Source organism: Nyctereutes procyonoides, unplaced genomic scaffold (genome assembly GCF_905146905.1).
Source record: "Nyctereutes procyonoides isolate TBG_1078 unplaced genomic scaffold, NYPRO_anot_genome, whole genome shotgun sequence".
Lineage (NCBI taxonomy): Eukaryota > Metazoa > Chordata > Mammalia > Carnivora > Canidae > Nyctereutes > Nyctereutes procyonoides.
The window spans coordinates 3,215,199-3,232,227 of NW_026575124.1; the positions used below are offsets into that span (position 1 = coordinate 3,215,199).

The following is a 17,029-nucleotide window of genomic DNA, read 5'->3' on the forward strand; positions in this document are numbered from 1 at the left end:
GCCTGCTTGGCCTACTTTCTATATGGGAGTGAAGTGCAGTGGCCAGGGAAACCAGCTGGGCCAGGCCACGGGGTGGGGGGGGCGTGTGTGAGGGGTCAGATTACTCAAGAGCTGATCTCTGGAGGAGGACCTGGGCTTGGGGGAAGGAGGCTTTCTGGGATGCCTTGGGGAAAGCGGCTGGAGGCTGACTCCTGGACTAGAACTTTTTGCGTTTCTCCCTCCCCCAAGTCTTTGAGCTTGATCTCCGTGCTCCGGCTTCAGGACTCGTTCGGAGCCTCCTCCAGGAAGCCCTCCTAGACTGAACCTGTTTCGGATCGGCTCCCAGGGCTCGCTGCTGGGGGGCCTGCAGCCCTCCTCCCCCCTGGGGACCCTCGGGCTTGGAGAGCCGGGCCTGCGCGCGGGGCAGGGTGGCCGGGAGGGCCCGGCTTGGAGCAGGGTGGCCGGCGGCAGCCCCGCCCCTACCTGGTCCCGCCCCTACCTGGTCCCGCCCCGCCCGCGCCGCGGGCAGCTAAAAGCGCGGCCCAGGTGTGCGGCTGGGCCCCCGCCCCGCGCAGCCAGCATGTCCCTCCACCTGGGCTCCCAGGTGTTCAGCTCGCGCTCCGCCGCCTTCCCGGGGCGCGGGTTGCAGGTGCGCCCGAGCTCGGCGCGCCCCGGGGGCTTCGGCAGCCGCAGCCTCTTGGGCCTGGGCGCGTCGCGGCCGCGCGTGGCCGTGCGCTCGGCCTCCGGGGGCCCCTGGGGCGCGGGCATCCGCGAGGTCACGGTCAACCAGAGCCTGCTGGCCCCGCTGCGGGTGGACATCGACCCCGCCATCCAGCAGGTGCGCCGGGAGGAGCGCGAGCAGATCAAGACCCTCAACAACAGGTTCGCCTCCTTCATCGACAAGGTGAGCCCCGCGCCGGCCCCCCCGCCCACCTGCCCACCTGCCCCGAGGCCTGGGCAGCGGCTCTGTCTCCCCGGATCGGGGAACTTCCTCGTCCTGAACCCTGACTGTTGGGCCTCCCAGCCTCCTCCCCCCGGAGCTGCCCCCAGCACCCTGCGTTGTCCTCCCAGCGCAGCCTGTCCGGCCGCCCCGGCTGCCTGTGTCTGGGGGTCCCTGGGCTTCCTGCGACCATCCAGGCCAGGAGTTTCCCTAAGAGGGGACTGCGTGGGGTGGGAGGTGGGGTAGGGGCGAGACACACGGCTCCCGGCTCCGAAGATCCTCTCTCCTTCCACTGCTTATGCCGAAAATAAAGGGCTGCAGGGAGGGAGGGAGACTCCCTGTGACACCTGCCCACCAACCCACCTGGTCCGCCGGCCTCCCTTTGGCGGTGGGAGGTGCCCTTGGAGATAGCCCGTGCTGCCCAGGGAAGGAGCACTGAGGCTCCCCTCTGCCCTGCCCGGGGAAGGGCCATTTGGGAGGGGCTTTTCCTGGCTGTGTGGGTCCCGCAGGGGCGGGAGAGGGCGTGCGGGGAGTGGGAGCGGGGGTTGGGAAGGACAGGTAGGAGGAGAAGGGGGGAAGGTAGGGCTGGACCAGGAACTAAGGGCTAGCCCAGCTGCGTCCATCTGGCAGGATGTCTTTCCTGGAGGGGGGCAGTGTGAGGCCCGACCCCCCCTCTGCTGCCTTGGTGTAGCTCCCGGCCTGGCCAGCGCCTGCCTTCTCCTTGGCCAGCTCGCCTCCACAGGCCTGGGTCCTGAGCTGCTCTGCCTCGCTGTCCGCAGCCCCCAGGTCCTGCTGCTCCGCGTTGCTAGTTCTGAGGAGGATTACTTCCCACTTCCAGTCATTCTGGGCGCAGCTAAGAGGCCTTCTGGGCACCCACGTAATAGGTGCTTATTTTAGTACCCTGTCCTGAGACCTAGGGGGCAGGGGGCAGCGGAGAGAGGACAGAGAGACAGAGGAGGCCCAGGACAGACAGGGCCGGGCAGCCCTGCAGGGAGGGAGGTGGGGAGGACTGTCTGTAATGTGATGGGGAACATTGGTGACCCGGGCAGGCCTGACCTTTGGGTCGCACTCCAAGATGCTTTAAGACAGAGGGTCCTGGAGGAGAGGCTGGTGCACGGTGGGCTTTCTAGAGGGGGTGGGGGGACAAGGGCTGGGGGCCCGGGTGGGGGGAACAGCCAGCGGGTGCCTGGGCTGTGCTGGGCAGCCAGAGATGCTCCCTGCTCCAGTGTGGGGTGGCACCTTCTGTCCCTCGTGAGTTCCCGCCTCTGTGTCCATCCCAGGTGCGCTTCCTGGAGCAGCAGAACAAGCTGCTGGAGACCAAGTGGGCCCTGCTGCAGGAGCAGAGGTCGGCCCGGAGCAGCTGCCTCCCCAGCATCTTCGAGGCCCACATCGCTGGCCTGCGGAGGCACCTCGAGGGGCTACAGACGGATGGAGGCCGCCTGGAGGTGGAGCTGCGGAACATGCAGGACGTCTTGGAGGACTTCAAGAACAAGTACTGACCCTAACGTGACCTGGGTCGGGGGTCCATGCCCCGGAACAGTGTGCCCCTCGTCAGCCGATCCCCTGCAGGGTCTCCCATCCAGGTCTAGGGGTCAGAGGGGTACAGTGACCCCTGAAGGGAAGGCCTTGACCCACACATTCCCTGTCTCTCCTTTCATCTTCTTTGTCCTTGGGGGCAGCTTCCAAGTCTTGCCACCTGACCTACTCCCAGGGAAATGTCCCTGCTCGGGCCCCCCGACCTGCACTGTTCCCTTGGGGCACCAGACCCGGGCCCCAGGACAGGGTAGGGCAAAAGGTGTCCTATGACGGGTGTGCTTCAGAACTTGCATGACCCTCACAGAGTAGTCTAGAACAGCCGCTCTGCTCACGTGAGGAGTTAGAGACCGGAGAGATTCAGGGTCCTGAGGGGGGTCAGGGGGCAGGCCCCTGGGAGAGCCTGAATACTGGGCCCCCTGACTCCCAGGAGGAGACACGGAGCCGACTTGGGAGAGCAAGGAGCAAGGAGAGAGAGGGGTCGCGGTGGGCTCTATAGGGCTGCAGAGGCTGAGGGGCGGCTCTGGTCAGGGCAGGAAGCAGAGAGGAGGCTGTGCGGCAAGGCAGGGAGTGAAGGGCCCGGGGTGGGGGTACTGGGGTGTCAAGGACGGGCCTCTGAGGGGCCCACTGAGCTCTCTCTTCCCAGTGAATAGAAACCAACGCCTGAGGCTCGGGCTGGGCGCACCCCAGCACACTTGCCCGTAGTCCTGTAGTCCCGGGAGTAGCAGTGAGTTCTGTGCTCTGCCCTGGGGGTGCGTGACTCAGCCGGACACTGGCTCTAACTGGAGGGAGAACAAACAAAAAGGCCTCTCTGGGGAGCTCCCACTCCCCGACTCCGACTTCCCCGGAGCAACAGTCAACAGGAGTAATCCCGAGTAATCCCACAGTAGGTGGGAGCCGACAGGTGCAGGACAGAGCAGGCCCCGGGCAACCGGTGAGCCTCTGTTGCCGTGTGTGCGTGCATGTGTGTGCTCACGCAGGTGTGTGCTCACGTCCTACCCCCCACTCCGGCCCCCAGCCTGCCGTAGAGCGCTTTCCTGCAGAGCCAGCCTGGGCTCTGGGTTGGGGCTGAGGGAGGCCTGGAAGGGGCCCCTGGAGGAGCCCGGGGTGCAGCTGCCCGGTGAGCTCCTGCATGGGCACCCCTGGGCCCAGCGGCAGGCCACCAAGGCAGGGATGGACAGATGGCCTTCAGGATATTTCCCTATTATTTTTTTTTTAAGATTTTATTTATTTATTCATGAGAGACACATAGAGAGGCGGAGAGCCAAAGGCAGATGCTCAACCACTGAGCCCCCCAGGTGTCCCTTCCCTATTCTATAGGACCTGAGGGAGCAGGCCCTTGTGAGTCTGGGCTCCTGGGAGATGGTGGGGGCGGGGGTGCTCTGCCTGCAGGAGCTCCTTGCTCCCCGCCATCATTGCCCTGCTGCCCTCCTGCAGGCCTTGGGCACTACTGAGTTCCTGTTTCTGACACTTTTTAAAAAAAGTTCCCAAATAAATAAATACTGGGTCAAGCCCAAGTGCCCCCTTGCTCTGTGCCCTGCATTGCCAGTGTCCTCCTATGGGTGGGGCCAGCTCCTTGGGAGAAAAAGGGATGGGGAGGGGGGCCTGTGGGAGTAGAGATGGGGCCAGACCACCTAGTTGGGGCCTGGTTCTTCTGGCCCTAACTGATTCTACAAGGTTCCTCTGCTTCAAGCTCCTTCTTCAGCGTCAGAAGGTGGGATGAGGTAGTGGTTAAGGCCTGGGCCTGGGGTCCGACTGCCAGGGTCAAAGTCTGGGCTTTGTCACTTTGCAGCTTAGTGCCCAGACAGATTATCTGCCCCTCGGTGCCGCCGTTCCTTTCCTGCTAATCATGGTACCACGTTATAGGATCATTGTGCAGATTAGATGAGCTGATTTGCAGAAGGCATGTGACAGTGCAGGCCCCATTTGAAGCGGTCTCTAAGCTTGGCTATTATTATTTGTTTTCTTGTTCCCGGTAGATGCAGTTTTTGTCCTTGAATTCATATATGTTCCTTGCCCTCCCACCTTTCATCTCCTGCCATGACTCCCAGCCTTAGGAATAGCCACAAGGCGGGGACGCTTCGGTGGCTCTGTGGCTGAACCTCTGCCTTCGGCCCAGGATGTGATCCCGGGGTCCTGGGCTCCCCCCGCCTGGAGCCTGCTTCTCCCTTTGCCTGTGTCTCTACCTCTCTGTGTCTCTCATGAATAAATAAATAAAATCTTAAAAAAAAAAAAAAAGGAATAGCTGCAAGGGACAATCAGGGACATTTGGTTTTCTAGCTGATACCCATTTCTGCAGGTCATTAAGGAAGCCGATGGGGGGCAGGTTCTCACGCCTGGGTAGGAGGGACGCCGGGATAGGAGGGGGGATGGAGGCAGAGCTGCACACACACCATCACCCTCCCCCTACTTGCAGGTACGAGGATGAGATTAACCGTCGCACGGCCGCTGAGAATGAGTTCGTGGTGCTCAAAAAGGTGAGGGGGGCGGACAAGTCGGCAGGGGGGCATTGTCCAAAACCACATAGGCCCTCGCACCTGAGCCGCCGGTAGGGATGTGTGGCCCAGGTCTGGTCTGGAGGTTACAAGGAGGAGGTGAGGGGCTTAGGAAAGGGGAGATCTGGAAGCCAGGCCCTCCTAGTACAGCCGTCCCGTGTACGGGTGCGCATGTGTCCGTGTGCACGTCTGGTGAGTCACGAGACTTGCTTTTGGCCTGGAGGCGTTAGCATCGAGGCCAAAAGGTAGAGGTTAGAGAGGGCGATCTCAGGCCCAAATACGGAAGTGCTCTGTCACAGTCGGAACGTTTCATGACAGACAAGGGTTGGAACACCACGGTGCCGAAATACGTGCTGAGTGAATGGGACGGGCCGCCCGAGGCAGAGCGACCTCCCTGTGTCTGGAGACGTGCGAGCTGAGGTCGAAAGGCCTCAGGAGTATCTTTGGGGGCTTTGATTTAGGATTCTGATTCAGTGCCCTCCCCGAGCAGCTCAGTGTTCCAGGCTCATCCACGCGAAGGCGACCTGCCCGGAGTGCTGCGCCCTTAGAGATTGAGGAGCTTCAGGGATGCATAAGGTCGAGCCCTATCCGCAGGAGTTTGAGCACAGGGACGTATGGCTACCAGGGGCCCCGACGTCCCCCCGGGCCTGCGCTGTTCCCTGTGTCCCGCCTGCGTCGTGGTCGCTGAGCTGCATGTTAAACATTTAGGCTGGAGACCTTCCATCTCTGGGGACCTTCTCCTGGAGTCTGAATAATTTTCCGCTGCTCTCCTATTTCATCAGACGTTGAGGCCCACGGAGGTGAAGTGATTTGTCCAAGGTCCCTGAGATCGTAGGTGGTAGAGCCAGGGCTGTGTCCAAACCGCCAAAGCCTCTAGGGACCGGTAAAGCACTAGGTTTGGGCTGCCAGCGCTGGGAAGGCTCCTGTGGCCATTGGGGATGCGTGGAAATGATGTCCACCACGTAGCCTGGGAGGGTCCAGGAGAGGAAGCTTCCTGCTGTGGCCGGGTCAGCGGCCTGGAGAAGTGGCCTGTGACTTGGTAGGGCCCTGGTGTTTGACCCTGTGGGTTGGACGGTGCCGACTGGCTCCCATCCCTGCTAAACGTTCTGTGTACCGAGGCCACGATGTCTCTACCCCTTCTCGGTGCCACCCCCCCAGGATGTCGATGCCGCCTACATGAGCAAGGTGGAGTTAGAGGCGAAGGTGGAGGCCCTGAACGATGAGATCAACTTCTTCAAGACCTTATATGAGACGGTGAGGACCTTGGGTGTGGGAGCCGTGGCATGTCTTCCAAGTCCTAACAGAGGGGCCATCTGGTTACCCCCTGTTCAGGGCCAGCCCGGGTGTTGTGCGCAGGCACTCATCCTGCTCGTTATCCTTTCTGGACTCAGGAACCCGTGGTGGGCAAGGAGTTTGGGAGGAGCTGCGGGCAGCAGAGCAGGGTGGGGCCAGCCAGGACTGGCCCTACAGAGGCACCGGGCGACCATTTGTTAGGGGGGTGTTGGGAGGGGTCGAAAGGAACCAGGAGGATGTCTGGGAATCCCGGGCTGTGGCAGAGTTCGGAGGTGGGCTGGGTGGGGTGGGCAGGGGGCCCGAGTCAGGGGAGGCTGGAGTACCCGTGCGCCTGTACCCAGCGGGACCGGATGTGTGGCTGCCCCCGTGGTCTCGTTCTCTCCCTCTTGCCCTACCTGGGGCTTTCAGCTCTTTTTTCTCTGGGGGATTTAAAACCCTCTCCACTCCTGTCGGTGTGACTCTCTGGCCTTCGGCGGAAGTTGGGGTGGCCACTCATCGGCAGGGCTGGTCCGGGCACCATTACATAGGAGGCTGCTTACAGACCAGTTCTCACCCCTTTAGTCTGGCTTTCGTCTGAACGTCCAGCCTCCGTCAGCCCCTCAGTGACTTTCCACACTGAGGGTATTAGTTTCCGGGGCAGGCCCCTTGAGGTTCGCTCTCTCATCTCTAATCGCGTTCTAATCTCTGTGCGGGTCTTCATACGTCTGTTGCGTGTTATGTATACGTATGCGTGTGTGCGTACGTCCCCATACATATATATTTAACTCTTTTCCTGTCTTTGTAAGACGAATACGTGCTCGCTGTCAAAAACCCAGAGTAGAGCGTAAAATTGAAAACAGGCCACTTATGTATGCTCTTATCACCTTGGCATCTACCTCCTGCAGATACCAACTGCACACACACACAGGGCTATAGTAATGTATATTTTAATAAAAATAAGATCACATTTTTTTCCGCGTACCGTGGATATAAATACAGCCCTATCATCAGTCTTAAAGGCTGCAGCGTTCTATTCTAGGGCGGGATGTTGTATGCGACCCGCCCCCTAGTGATCTGCTTCACCGCCCGAGCCCCCGACCCAGCAGAGCTCACAGAAGGGGCCGTCACGGTCCTCCACAGTCTGTCACTCCTTTATCTGCTGCGATCCCACCAGGTTCTTTTTCTGAGAAGTTGCTAAGGGGCTCTCTGGGCTGCCAGGGGCGGGCAGACTGTTTGGCAGGTGCTGGGTCTGTGCCCCCTCGCCACCTGGGGCCTCACGCCCACTCTGACCTCTTCTCCCTTTCCCTTCCCCTGGTGTGAAGGGGATCTCGGGTTGGGTGTGGGAACAGGAACGGGAACGGGTCACACCCCAAGACCTGACCCCTGGAGGTCTGGTCCCTGCAGGAGTTGGCGGAGCTGCAGTCCCAGATCTCGGACACGTCCGTGGTGCTGTCCATGGACAACAGCCGCTCCCTGGACCTGGACGGCATCATCGCCGAGGTCAAGGCCCAGTATGAGGAGATGGCCAACCGCAGCCGGGCCGAGACTGAGACCATGTACCAGAGCAAGGTGCGGGGCATGGGGGGGGCATCTTTTCTTCTGGGCGGGGTCCTCATCCTGTCCCAAGCCTTTGGGCCTTGGGTCCCACTGTTCTGGCGGGCACCAGTGGTCAAGCCCGTGGTACTCTGCAGTACCCGGGGAAGAGGGGATGTGAAGGGCCCGTCCTTTCCTGGGCAGGGATCCCGGCCTGGTGCAGGGGCGGGGTGGAGGCTCCTAAAGCACAGAGGGGATAAATAATTTGCCGAACTCTACATAGCTCGTAGATGCAAGGGTGGGTGGGGACTTGATCCCGGGTCCCGGGGGAGCCTGAGGCAGGGTTTAAAAGCAGCACAGGGAGGTCTCCGCAGAGATAGGGAGTCATCCACGGCACACGGGTGAGAACACAGCTATGCTGCAAGGAGGCCTGGGCTCAGACTTGCCATGTGATTGGATCCGTGGGCAGTGCCTTCCATTCTCTGGAGCTCGTTCTTCCCATCTGTGAAATGGGTGGCGCTGATGCTTTTCACAAGTGTGCTTTTTTTAACGGGGGTTTGTTTAACAAGTGAGGATCTCAGACTTCTGGTGATTCTGCAGCACTTGGGACATGGTGGGGACGGGCAGGGCCCCAGGATCAATGGGGATGGGGCCCTGGGAGCCATCCTTGCCTTCCCTGTCCTGACTGGGGAGGAAAGCAAATCCCCAGTCCACCCCACTGCCCACGAGTCTGGCCTGCTGGCAGTGGGTGAAGATCTCTGGGAGTCACACTGTCGCTTCCTGGGAAGATAAGCGAGGAGGGCTCGTCATGCAGAACCCGGGGTCTTCCTTGGATGAGGCCCCTGTAATCATTGACCCCCGCCCCCCTGCCATACTTTTCTATGTGGCCCTCCAGTTTGAGACCCTCCAGGCCCAGGCTGGGAAGCACGGGGACGACCTCCGTAACACCCGGAACGAGATCACAGAGATGAACCGTGCCATCCAGAGGCTGCAGGCTGAGATCGACAACATCAAGAACCAGGTGGGAACAAGCCCTCCTCCCTGCTGCTCCCTGTTTCTGGGGGCACGTGGAGGGCAGCCATCTGAGAATGAGGAGAAGAGGCTGTCCCAGGCTGAGGCTGGTGCAGCCCAAGTCTCGGGCCCACTTGGGAGATCTCCAGGACGGATCTCCAGGTCGTGGTCCGGCCAAAGGGAGGGGAGGAGTCCGAGCTGGGCTGCAGCCTGGGGAGGGAGCCTCAGCCTGGCCTGCCCAAGAAGCACCCCCGTTCGTTCCCAGACTCGTAGTGGGCACTCTCCTTGCACCTCGCTCTGGGTGCATTGTGCTGTACCTGGGAGCTCGCGGTCCGTCTGGATTAGGGGGACGGAGGCCAGCAGGAACCCTTACTAGGGCTCGCAAGGCCCCGTCCCTCCCTTCTCACCACTGCCTCACTGTGCCCCGGCCACACTAGGCTGCTTCCGGTCTCTTGGATTTGCCAGGCCTGTTCACGCTTCAGGGCCTTTGCACTCCGTGTTCCTGCCACCTGGAATGTGGTTCTCCTAGCTCAGCACGTGGCTGCCCCTTTGTCATCCTGGGATTTGGACGCAAGTCCCCTTTCCAGAAATGACTTCCTCAACCACCAGCCGCTCTGTCAGCAGGGTGTCTGAAGTTCCCCAAAGCATCTGTCCCTAGCGGACGTTTTCTGGTTTATTAACTAAGTTGTTGGCTGTCCCCCACCTCTCCTGAAATGTGAATAATGCCTTGAGTGCTCCTCCTCAGCACCCGGCACGTGGTGGGGCACAGGCCTCCCATGTGTAGCTGTGTAGCCGGCAGGGGGACAGGTGTTGATGAGGGTCCCCCAGGCCCTTCCAAGGCATCCCCAGGGGTGGACCGGGCAGCTGAGCCTGAGCAGCTGTCTGCAGCGGGGAGGGAGGGGAGGTAACCAGTGCTGCAGCTTCTGGGAGCTAATCTCCAGATGAGCAGGGGGTGGGGAGGGATGTGGGGGTGATTTCCCCAGAAATGTCCCTCCCTTGGAGCCCTGCTGGCCACTGTACACGAGGGTGGAGGCTGCCTCCTGGCCCAGATGCAGGGCTATGAATCACCGGTGCAGCAAGGCAGCTTCCGGGCCGGGAGGGGAGGCAGAGTAAGGAGTGGTGGTTTGCCAAACCCTGCAGCTTTTGCCACATCTGGTTCTCCTCTTGTACATTGGGGCAGAGCCAGGCCCTGGACTTGGGGGTTCTCCCACCATGCAGGGGCTCAGAGGCAATGGGATGAGGCAATGTCAGGGGGCTACCAGTGTGCCAGCTGGACAGGGGACAGAGGGCACCAGAGGGCCTCCCAGAGGGACGAGGAGGGCTGGCAGAGAAGCGGGGCGCGCTGGGCACAGGGGAGGGTCCGAGGACAGAGAGCGGCTGGTGAGAGGGAAGGGGGAGTAGGGGGGAGTGGCAGCTCTGAGAGCCTAACAGGAAGGGGCCTAGGACAGATAGGTTCCCGGGCTGCGGGTGTGGGGATGAGCCGCCAACAGAAGGAATGCTCACGCTGGGCAGGAAGCGGCAGCTGCTGCTGGGACCAACCCGGCCCAAACCGGGGGTGGGGGGCTGCTGGTCACACATTTGGAGTCTGGGGGTTCCAAGCGGTGTCTCTCTGCTCCGAGTCTCCTGGTTCTGGGCCTGTTTTGAAGATGGTTTTTATTCCTGTCGGCTGCCCGAAATTTAGGGACTCAGCTAGGATCCCATGGCTTTGGCTCTCCTCCGGCTGGGGACGGAGGGGCCGGGCGTTCATAAATCGTGACAGCATTTATTAATTATAGTGATCACAACAGGCGATAACGAGTGCTGGCGAGGATGTGGAGGGAAGGGAACCCTGAGTACTTTTGGTGGGGATGCAAACTGGCGCAGGCCCTGCGGACAGCCGTGTGGAGGGTCCTCAAAACGTTAAAAATAGAACCACCGTAGAATCCAACAATTAAATTTTGGGGTATATGTCTGAAGGAAATACAATTACTATCTCAAAGAGATCTCTGCAGCTCCATGTTCATTGCAGCATTGTTTACAATAGCCACGACACGGACACCAAGTGTCCATCAGTGGGTGAATTAATAAGGAAAATATTATTCAGCCACAGAATAGGATATTACTCAGCCATCAAAAAGAAATCCGGGCAGCCCGGGTGGCTCAGAGGGTTAGCGCCGCCTTCAGCCCAGGGGGTGATCCTGGGGATCCGGGATTGAGTCCCGCATGGGGTTCCCCGCATGGAGCCTGCTTCTCTCTCTGCCTGTGTCTCTGCCTCTCTCTCTCTCTCTCTCGTGAATAAATAAATAAAATCTTAAAAAAAAAAAGAAGAAATCCTGCCATTTGTGACAATGCAAACCTTGAGGGCATTATGCTGAGTGAATTATGTCACACAGAGAAAGACGCATATTTTTTTTTTAAATTTTTATTTATTTATGATAGTCACAGAGAGAGAGAGAGAGAGAGGCAGAGACATAGGCAGAGGGAGAAGCAGGCTCCATGCACCGGGAGCCCGACGTGGGACTCGATCCCGGGTCTCCAGGATCGCGCCCTGGGCCAAAGGCAGGCGCTAAACCGCTGCGCCACCCAGGGATCCCGAGAAAGACAAATATTGTATGCTCTCCCTTATAGGTGGAATCTAAAAAAAAAAACAAAAAACAAACAGAACTCCTAGAAACAGAACAGGTTGGTGCTTGACCAAAAAAAAAAAAGATTAATAATGATTATAATAGTATTTATTAAGCACTTACTGTGTGCCAGGGACTTCCATATCACCTCATCTAATCCCTGCAGCATCCCTATGAGGGAGACTCTGTGATTATTGCTGTTTTAGAAGAGCGGAGACTGTGGCCTAGAAAGGTGTCCAAGATGTGTCCAAAATCACGTGGCTAATAAGTGGAAGAACCAGAATTGGAGCCTAAGCATTGGATACCAGAGCCCCCCCCTTTTAAAAGATTTTATTATTTATTTATTCATGAGACACAGAGAGAGAGGGGCAGAGACCGAGGCAGAGGGAGAAGCAGGCTCCATGCAGGGAGCCCGATGCGGGACTCGATTCCAGGATCCCGGGATCACGGCCTGAGCTGAAGGCAGACGCTCAACGGCTGAGCCACCCGGGTGCCCCCAGACCCCATGATTTTGAATCTTGAGATTCCCTGGTGCTGGGGCAGTAGACTGATGCCAGTGAAGCCTCCATGAGCAAGTTGCACGGGCGCTCACTGCAGGATGGGGAGGCAGAAAGGCAGTGACTGGTAAGGCCTGTCCCCTAGCTCACAGCCATCCCCTACTGCCCACAGCGCGCCAAGTTGGAGGCTGCCATTGCTGAGGCCGAAGAACGTGGAGAGCTGGCCCTCAAGGACGCACATGCCAAGCAGGAGGAGCTGGAGGCCGCCCTGCAGCGGGCCAAGCAGGACATGGCCCGGCAGCTGCGCGAGTACCAGGAGCTCATGAACGTCAAGCTGGCCCTGGACATCGAGATCGCCACCTACCGCAAGCTGCTGGAGGGCGAGGAGAGCCGGTGAGGACACAGAAGCCAGGACGGGGAATCCTTCTGGGGCTCGATGGGGCCTGGGACTTGACATTCATCCATCTACAGACATTTCCTGTGCCCTCTTCTGCAAGGCACCGGGGCGGGGGGTGGGGTGGGAAGTGTAGGGAGGGTAAAGCTGATGCTTGCTTCTTTGCTCTTGATGAGATGACCTTCTAGTTGGAAAGACCACATGGTATAAAGCTCAGTGGGAAAGCTGAAATGGTATCAGCCCCTTCACAAGTGTGGCCCAGGTCATCTTATTAGACCCTCACAATACATTCGGGGAAGCAGGCCAAGAGTTGTTGCTTAGTTTACAGAGGGGAAGCTGTGGTTCAGTTTTATGAATGGAGGGGACAGGCCCAGCGTGCAGTCAAGCTCTGCTGATTCCTGGTCCAGGGGTCTTTCATGATGCCAGGCTGCTTCTCGCTGCATCACTGAGTGCCAAGTCGCCTGGTGTTGACTGAATGTGGGAGATCCCAGAGATCTATGCACACCCGCTGCCAGAGAGCAGGCTGGGCTGGATCAGTGTTAGACATGGACCCTCTGTCCGTGGAGTTGGGCTTTCATTCTCACCCTGATGGTTGATTGATTCATTCAATCTGCAAGGCTGTAGAGTTGTGCCCTCGGCGAAGGTTAAGGTCTGGAGAGGGTGAGAGGGAACAGCACGGCCAAGGCTTGGAAGTAGGCCCCATCAGGGCTTGGCTTGTTGGAACCCAGCATGGAGATAGATAAGGTGTAAGATAGGCTCCTGCCCTCGGGGAGCTTGCACGTGGGCTGGGGGGCACCAAACATTTGCAAAGGAAGCACCTAGGAAGCACTCATAATAGAGACCATTTATGAAATGCTAAATTTACACAGAACTTTTTCTTTTGGGAGCATTTTTTCCTGAGGGGCGGGGGAGGCAGGCTGCTTCTGATGGAGTGGACAGGAAGGAGCTGGGGCACTGGGGAATGCTAGGGCAGAGTGCCTGACTCCAGGAAGGAGGCAGAGAAGAATCATGGCTGCAGGAAATGGGATGGGGAAGGGGAGGCGGAAGGGTCTCTGCCACGGCAGTTGACCCATCTCTTGCCAGGGTTGGCACCTGGGCTTTGTGGGAAGAGGAATTGAACGGCAGAGACTTCTGGGAAGAGAGAGCCGCTGATCTGGGGCACAGGGCGGCCCGAGAGCCCACCTGTCCTGGCCGTGCTGCCTCTCTCGGCACCCTCTGCCAGCATGGGTGCAGGGGCCATACTTTCTTGGGAATGCAAACCCTGGACCTCTTTTCCTGCTAGAACCAGAGCTGGGGACTCTTACAGTGGGGCCCCATCCCCTTCCTCCCAGGGGCCCGCAACAGCCAGCGACTCCCAGCGCTTGCAGGGGCCAGTTGAACAAGGGGCTTGGAAGCCTCCTGGCACATCCGCCTCTTGCCCTTGTCCTTTGCTCTGTCCTCTTCCTGAACTTGGGGCTGATGACGTCAGCTGGGCTCCCCTCATCCCTCTATCAAAGTGAGGTCCCCCCTCCCCACTGCAGAGTAAACTCAACCTCAAGGCCAAGGGCTTGGTGACAATGGAGCCGTGAGTCATAAAACAAACACGCCCAACTGTCCCGTGGCTTTTCCATTTCCAGCAGGGCCCCTGAGAGTGGCCGCATCTGCCTTCTGCAGCCTCCGCAGTCCCCGCCGTAGCTGCGTTCACGAAAGCAGCAATTCGCGAATTATTTTACTCCATAGGGAATGATGGCTCCACACCACACCTCACGCCAGGGGTCAGGGGCCGGATTGCCAGGGGTCCGTAAGCTCCAGCCCGCGTTGAGGGTTTTGTGATCTGGCGGGGGGAGGCAGCTGTCTTCAGAAGTGATCCCGCCTGCCCCTCATCAACTCCTGTGCGCCCCGGGCTCCAGGTCAATTATGTGATCCAGCCCTCACGACCGACCCTGTGAGGCCGGGACTAAGTTAGGCTCAGTTTATGGGTGAGGAAATGGAGGCTTTGGGACATGGCCCAAGGTCACGTGGCCAGTACCAGGAGGGCCTAAGTGAACCTCCCCACCCCCCGCCCCCTTATTTTGCAACGAGGCTGAGGACTGATGTGTGGGGCAGGGGAAGGAATATCAGCCCTGCGTGGCTCCCGGATGGAGGGGGCCCAGGACTGCCTCCTCCAGCTCTGAGGAAAGAGCTGCTCTCACAGGTCTCTCCTCTGCCCCCAGGTTGGCCGGAGATGGCGTGGGAGCCATGAACATCTGTAAGTCCTTGGCTGTGGCCCTTCTCCTGTGCTGTCTAGACCAGGCTGGGTCTGCAGGATGGCACGCTGGCCCGAGGGCCTGGCCTTGTCCGGCCCAGGAGCTTCTTCTTTCCCTTATGGGCTTTTAGCAGGTGCCCTGGAGCTCCCAGCCCATCAGGCTCAAAGGCCCAGGGAAGCAGTGCAAGAGGGCAGAGCGGGGCGTGGGGCGTCCGTGGTGCAGCCCCTGTGGCTGGCCCGGGCTCCTTCTGGGCTGGCCTGCGGAGGGTGCTGAGGAGGAGAGGCAGTGGGGAGGGAGAGTGGGGTGGAGTGAGGGATGGGCCTCGGGGGTGGGCCTCGTGCTGATGGAGCCCTCCTCCCTTTTCTCCCAGCTGTGGTGAACTCCACTGGCGGAGGCGGCAGCGGGCTGAGCTTCGGGGGGACCATGGGCAGCAATGCCCTGAGCTTCTCCAGCGGCGGCGGACCTGGTGCCTTCAGGTCCTATTCCATCAGGACCTCAGCTGCCACCCATAGGAGCATACGGAAATGAGCCGCGGTGTGCGGAGACCTGTACCCCTACCCACATGAGGACTCCCATCCCGCGCGGTGTGCGGAGACCAGCCCCCCAGTCACATGAGGACTCCCATCCCTGATACCAAGACTTCCAGGCAGTCTGAAAATGATGTCAGAAGAGCTTCTAAAAAAAAAAAAAAGAAGAAGAGCTTCTAATAAAGCAGCCTTTCCGAAGCCTGGGTGAGGCCCATCCTGGTACCTGGAATCCTGGCTTCATAAGCTGGTGGAGAGGGTTGGGGAGGAAGGGGGACCTCCTTCCCCCTTCGAGAGCATATAGGGTCTGCTCTGAATACTGAGAAGGCCTTTGTGCAGGCGGCTGGGAAAGCCCGTTGGTCCGTGGTGGTGGTGACTTTGGGGGCATGGCTCTCAGTCCTATAAGGCCTTGGCTTCCTCCCAGAGCTGGGGCTGAGTCCAGCCCCTCTCCTGAAACCCAGGGAAGTCTGGCTCTGCCAGGGAGGGGGCACTGAAGTCCTCTCCTGCTGAGGGAGTGGGAGGGCTGTTTGCACAATCCCGACCCCTGTGTCTGTGCTGTACGAGTACCTCACACCTTCCTTAGTGTGAGGAGGCCCCAGACGTTCAGCTGCCATAGGCCTGGGTTCAGGGCACACCAGCCGACTCCCAGGCCAGTTGGTCCTTGCAGGTGTTGGGTCCACCTGGCCCTTGGGCCCTGGAGGGAGCTCTCTGGGTCTGGGACTCGTGGGGGTGGTGATGGCAGTGGGAGGAGGTCTGTGTGCCTTTGGGAGGGGGTAGGGTGAGGAGGTCCAGGGTCTAGCTCCATGGCGGGAGGCTTGGTGCCAGGTCCATGGGCTACGGCTCTGGATCCCTGGCAGGGGGAGGGGCATCTGGGTGTCGTCTGCTTGATAAGAACATCGGAGTGTCAGGGTGTCTGACATGAGGGTGTGTGTGTGTAAGTGTGGGGATGTTTTTGTGCTCTGTGTTGGGGATGTCTGTTCTTGGTGGGCAGCAGCACACATGATGGATAGTGGGGAGGTCTCTGTGCCTGGGAACGGGGATCGGGGGTGCTGGTGGTGCTGGTGGGTGGGTGGGGAGCAATCAAGAGAGCGTCAGTTTCTGGGGGAGGGGAAGTCGGTATTTGATCCCGTGGCTGATTCTCCTGCATTGGGGTGGAGGTAGAATTGGGGGCGTGGAAGATGTAGGCCACTGGTGTCCCACCAGCCATGGGTGAAAAGGTTCCCCACCAAAGGAGTCGGGAGAGCCAGGCCCTTCCCCTCCTGGCTAAATCTCCTCGGGTTTGCCCTTCTGACTTCCCTCCAGCCCCCCTCAGACCCCCCGCCCCCACAGCCTTCAGGATGTAGGGCTGTGGCACTAGGGGCAGGGCGGACCCCTCGGCGGGGAACACCTTCCCGGGCGGCCTGCCAGGGCCGAACACGGGGCTGGAGGTGCACGTGCGTGTGCACCAACGGGAGGTCTTCCGATTACACTGCGGATGACACGTTGTGAGCTTTATTGGCGACTCGGAGACGAAGCACGAGGTAGAGGGCGCCAAGGCAGTCACCGAAGATGTCCCCGTGGGGCTGCAGCCTCACCACTGCCAGGGGGTCGGGCTCCGAAGGCAGGCGAGGCTGGCGGGACAGCGTGGCCCCCGTGCCCCCGTCGTGGGCAGCCAAGGGGCCCCGGGGCGGGCTGGCTCTCAGGAGCCACCAGGGCGGGGAGACCAGGCGGGGAGACCCCAGGCCCGGCCGGCTGCGCGCGGAGCCCACATGCGGGAAGATGAGGCTGCAGGCGGGCAGGCCGGCGGCTCTCCAAGCCCTTCCGCTTCGGGCATGGGGGCCCGGCTGGAGGCAGGGGCCCTGGACTTGGGGGGCCATGTGCTTGCGAAGCCGGAGGTGCTACGTGAACCGCACCAAGGAGCTGCTGCTGCACCTCTGGCCGCAGGGCGCACAGGCCCGTGCTCACCGCCACGTTCCCGGTGCACAGGCTGGAACCCGACAGGCAGAGGGCCCCGCAGACGACCCCGTCCCGGGAGCTGCTGACG

General features: G+C 60.1%; 1 protein-coding gene across 1 annotated transcript; it reads left to right on the forward strand.

Moving 5' to 3' along the window:
* Window positions 1–523: 523 nt before the first annotated feature.
* On the forward strand, window positions 524–15,231 carry KRT7 (keratin 7). Its single transcript, XM_055337159.1, has 9 exons — window positions 524–883; window positions 2,200–2,411; window positions 4,869–4,929; window positions 6,106–6,201; window positions 7,624–7,788; window positions 8,648–8,773; window positions 12,036–12,256; window positions 14,450–14,484; window positions 14,853–15,231. The coding sequence occupies exons 1-9, from the start codon at window positions 560–562 to the stop codon at window positions 15,008–15,010; spliced, it is 1,398 nt and encodes a 465-aa protein (XP_055193134.1). The 5' UTR covers window positions 524–559; the 3' UTR covers window positions 15,011–15,231.
* The last annotated feature ends 1,798 nt before the right edge of the window (window positions 15,232–17,029 follow it).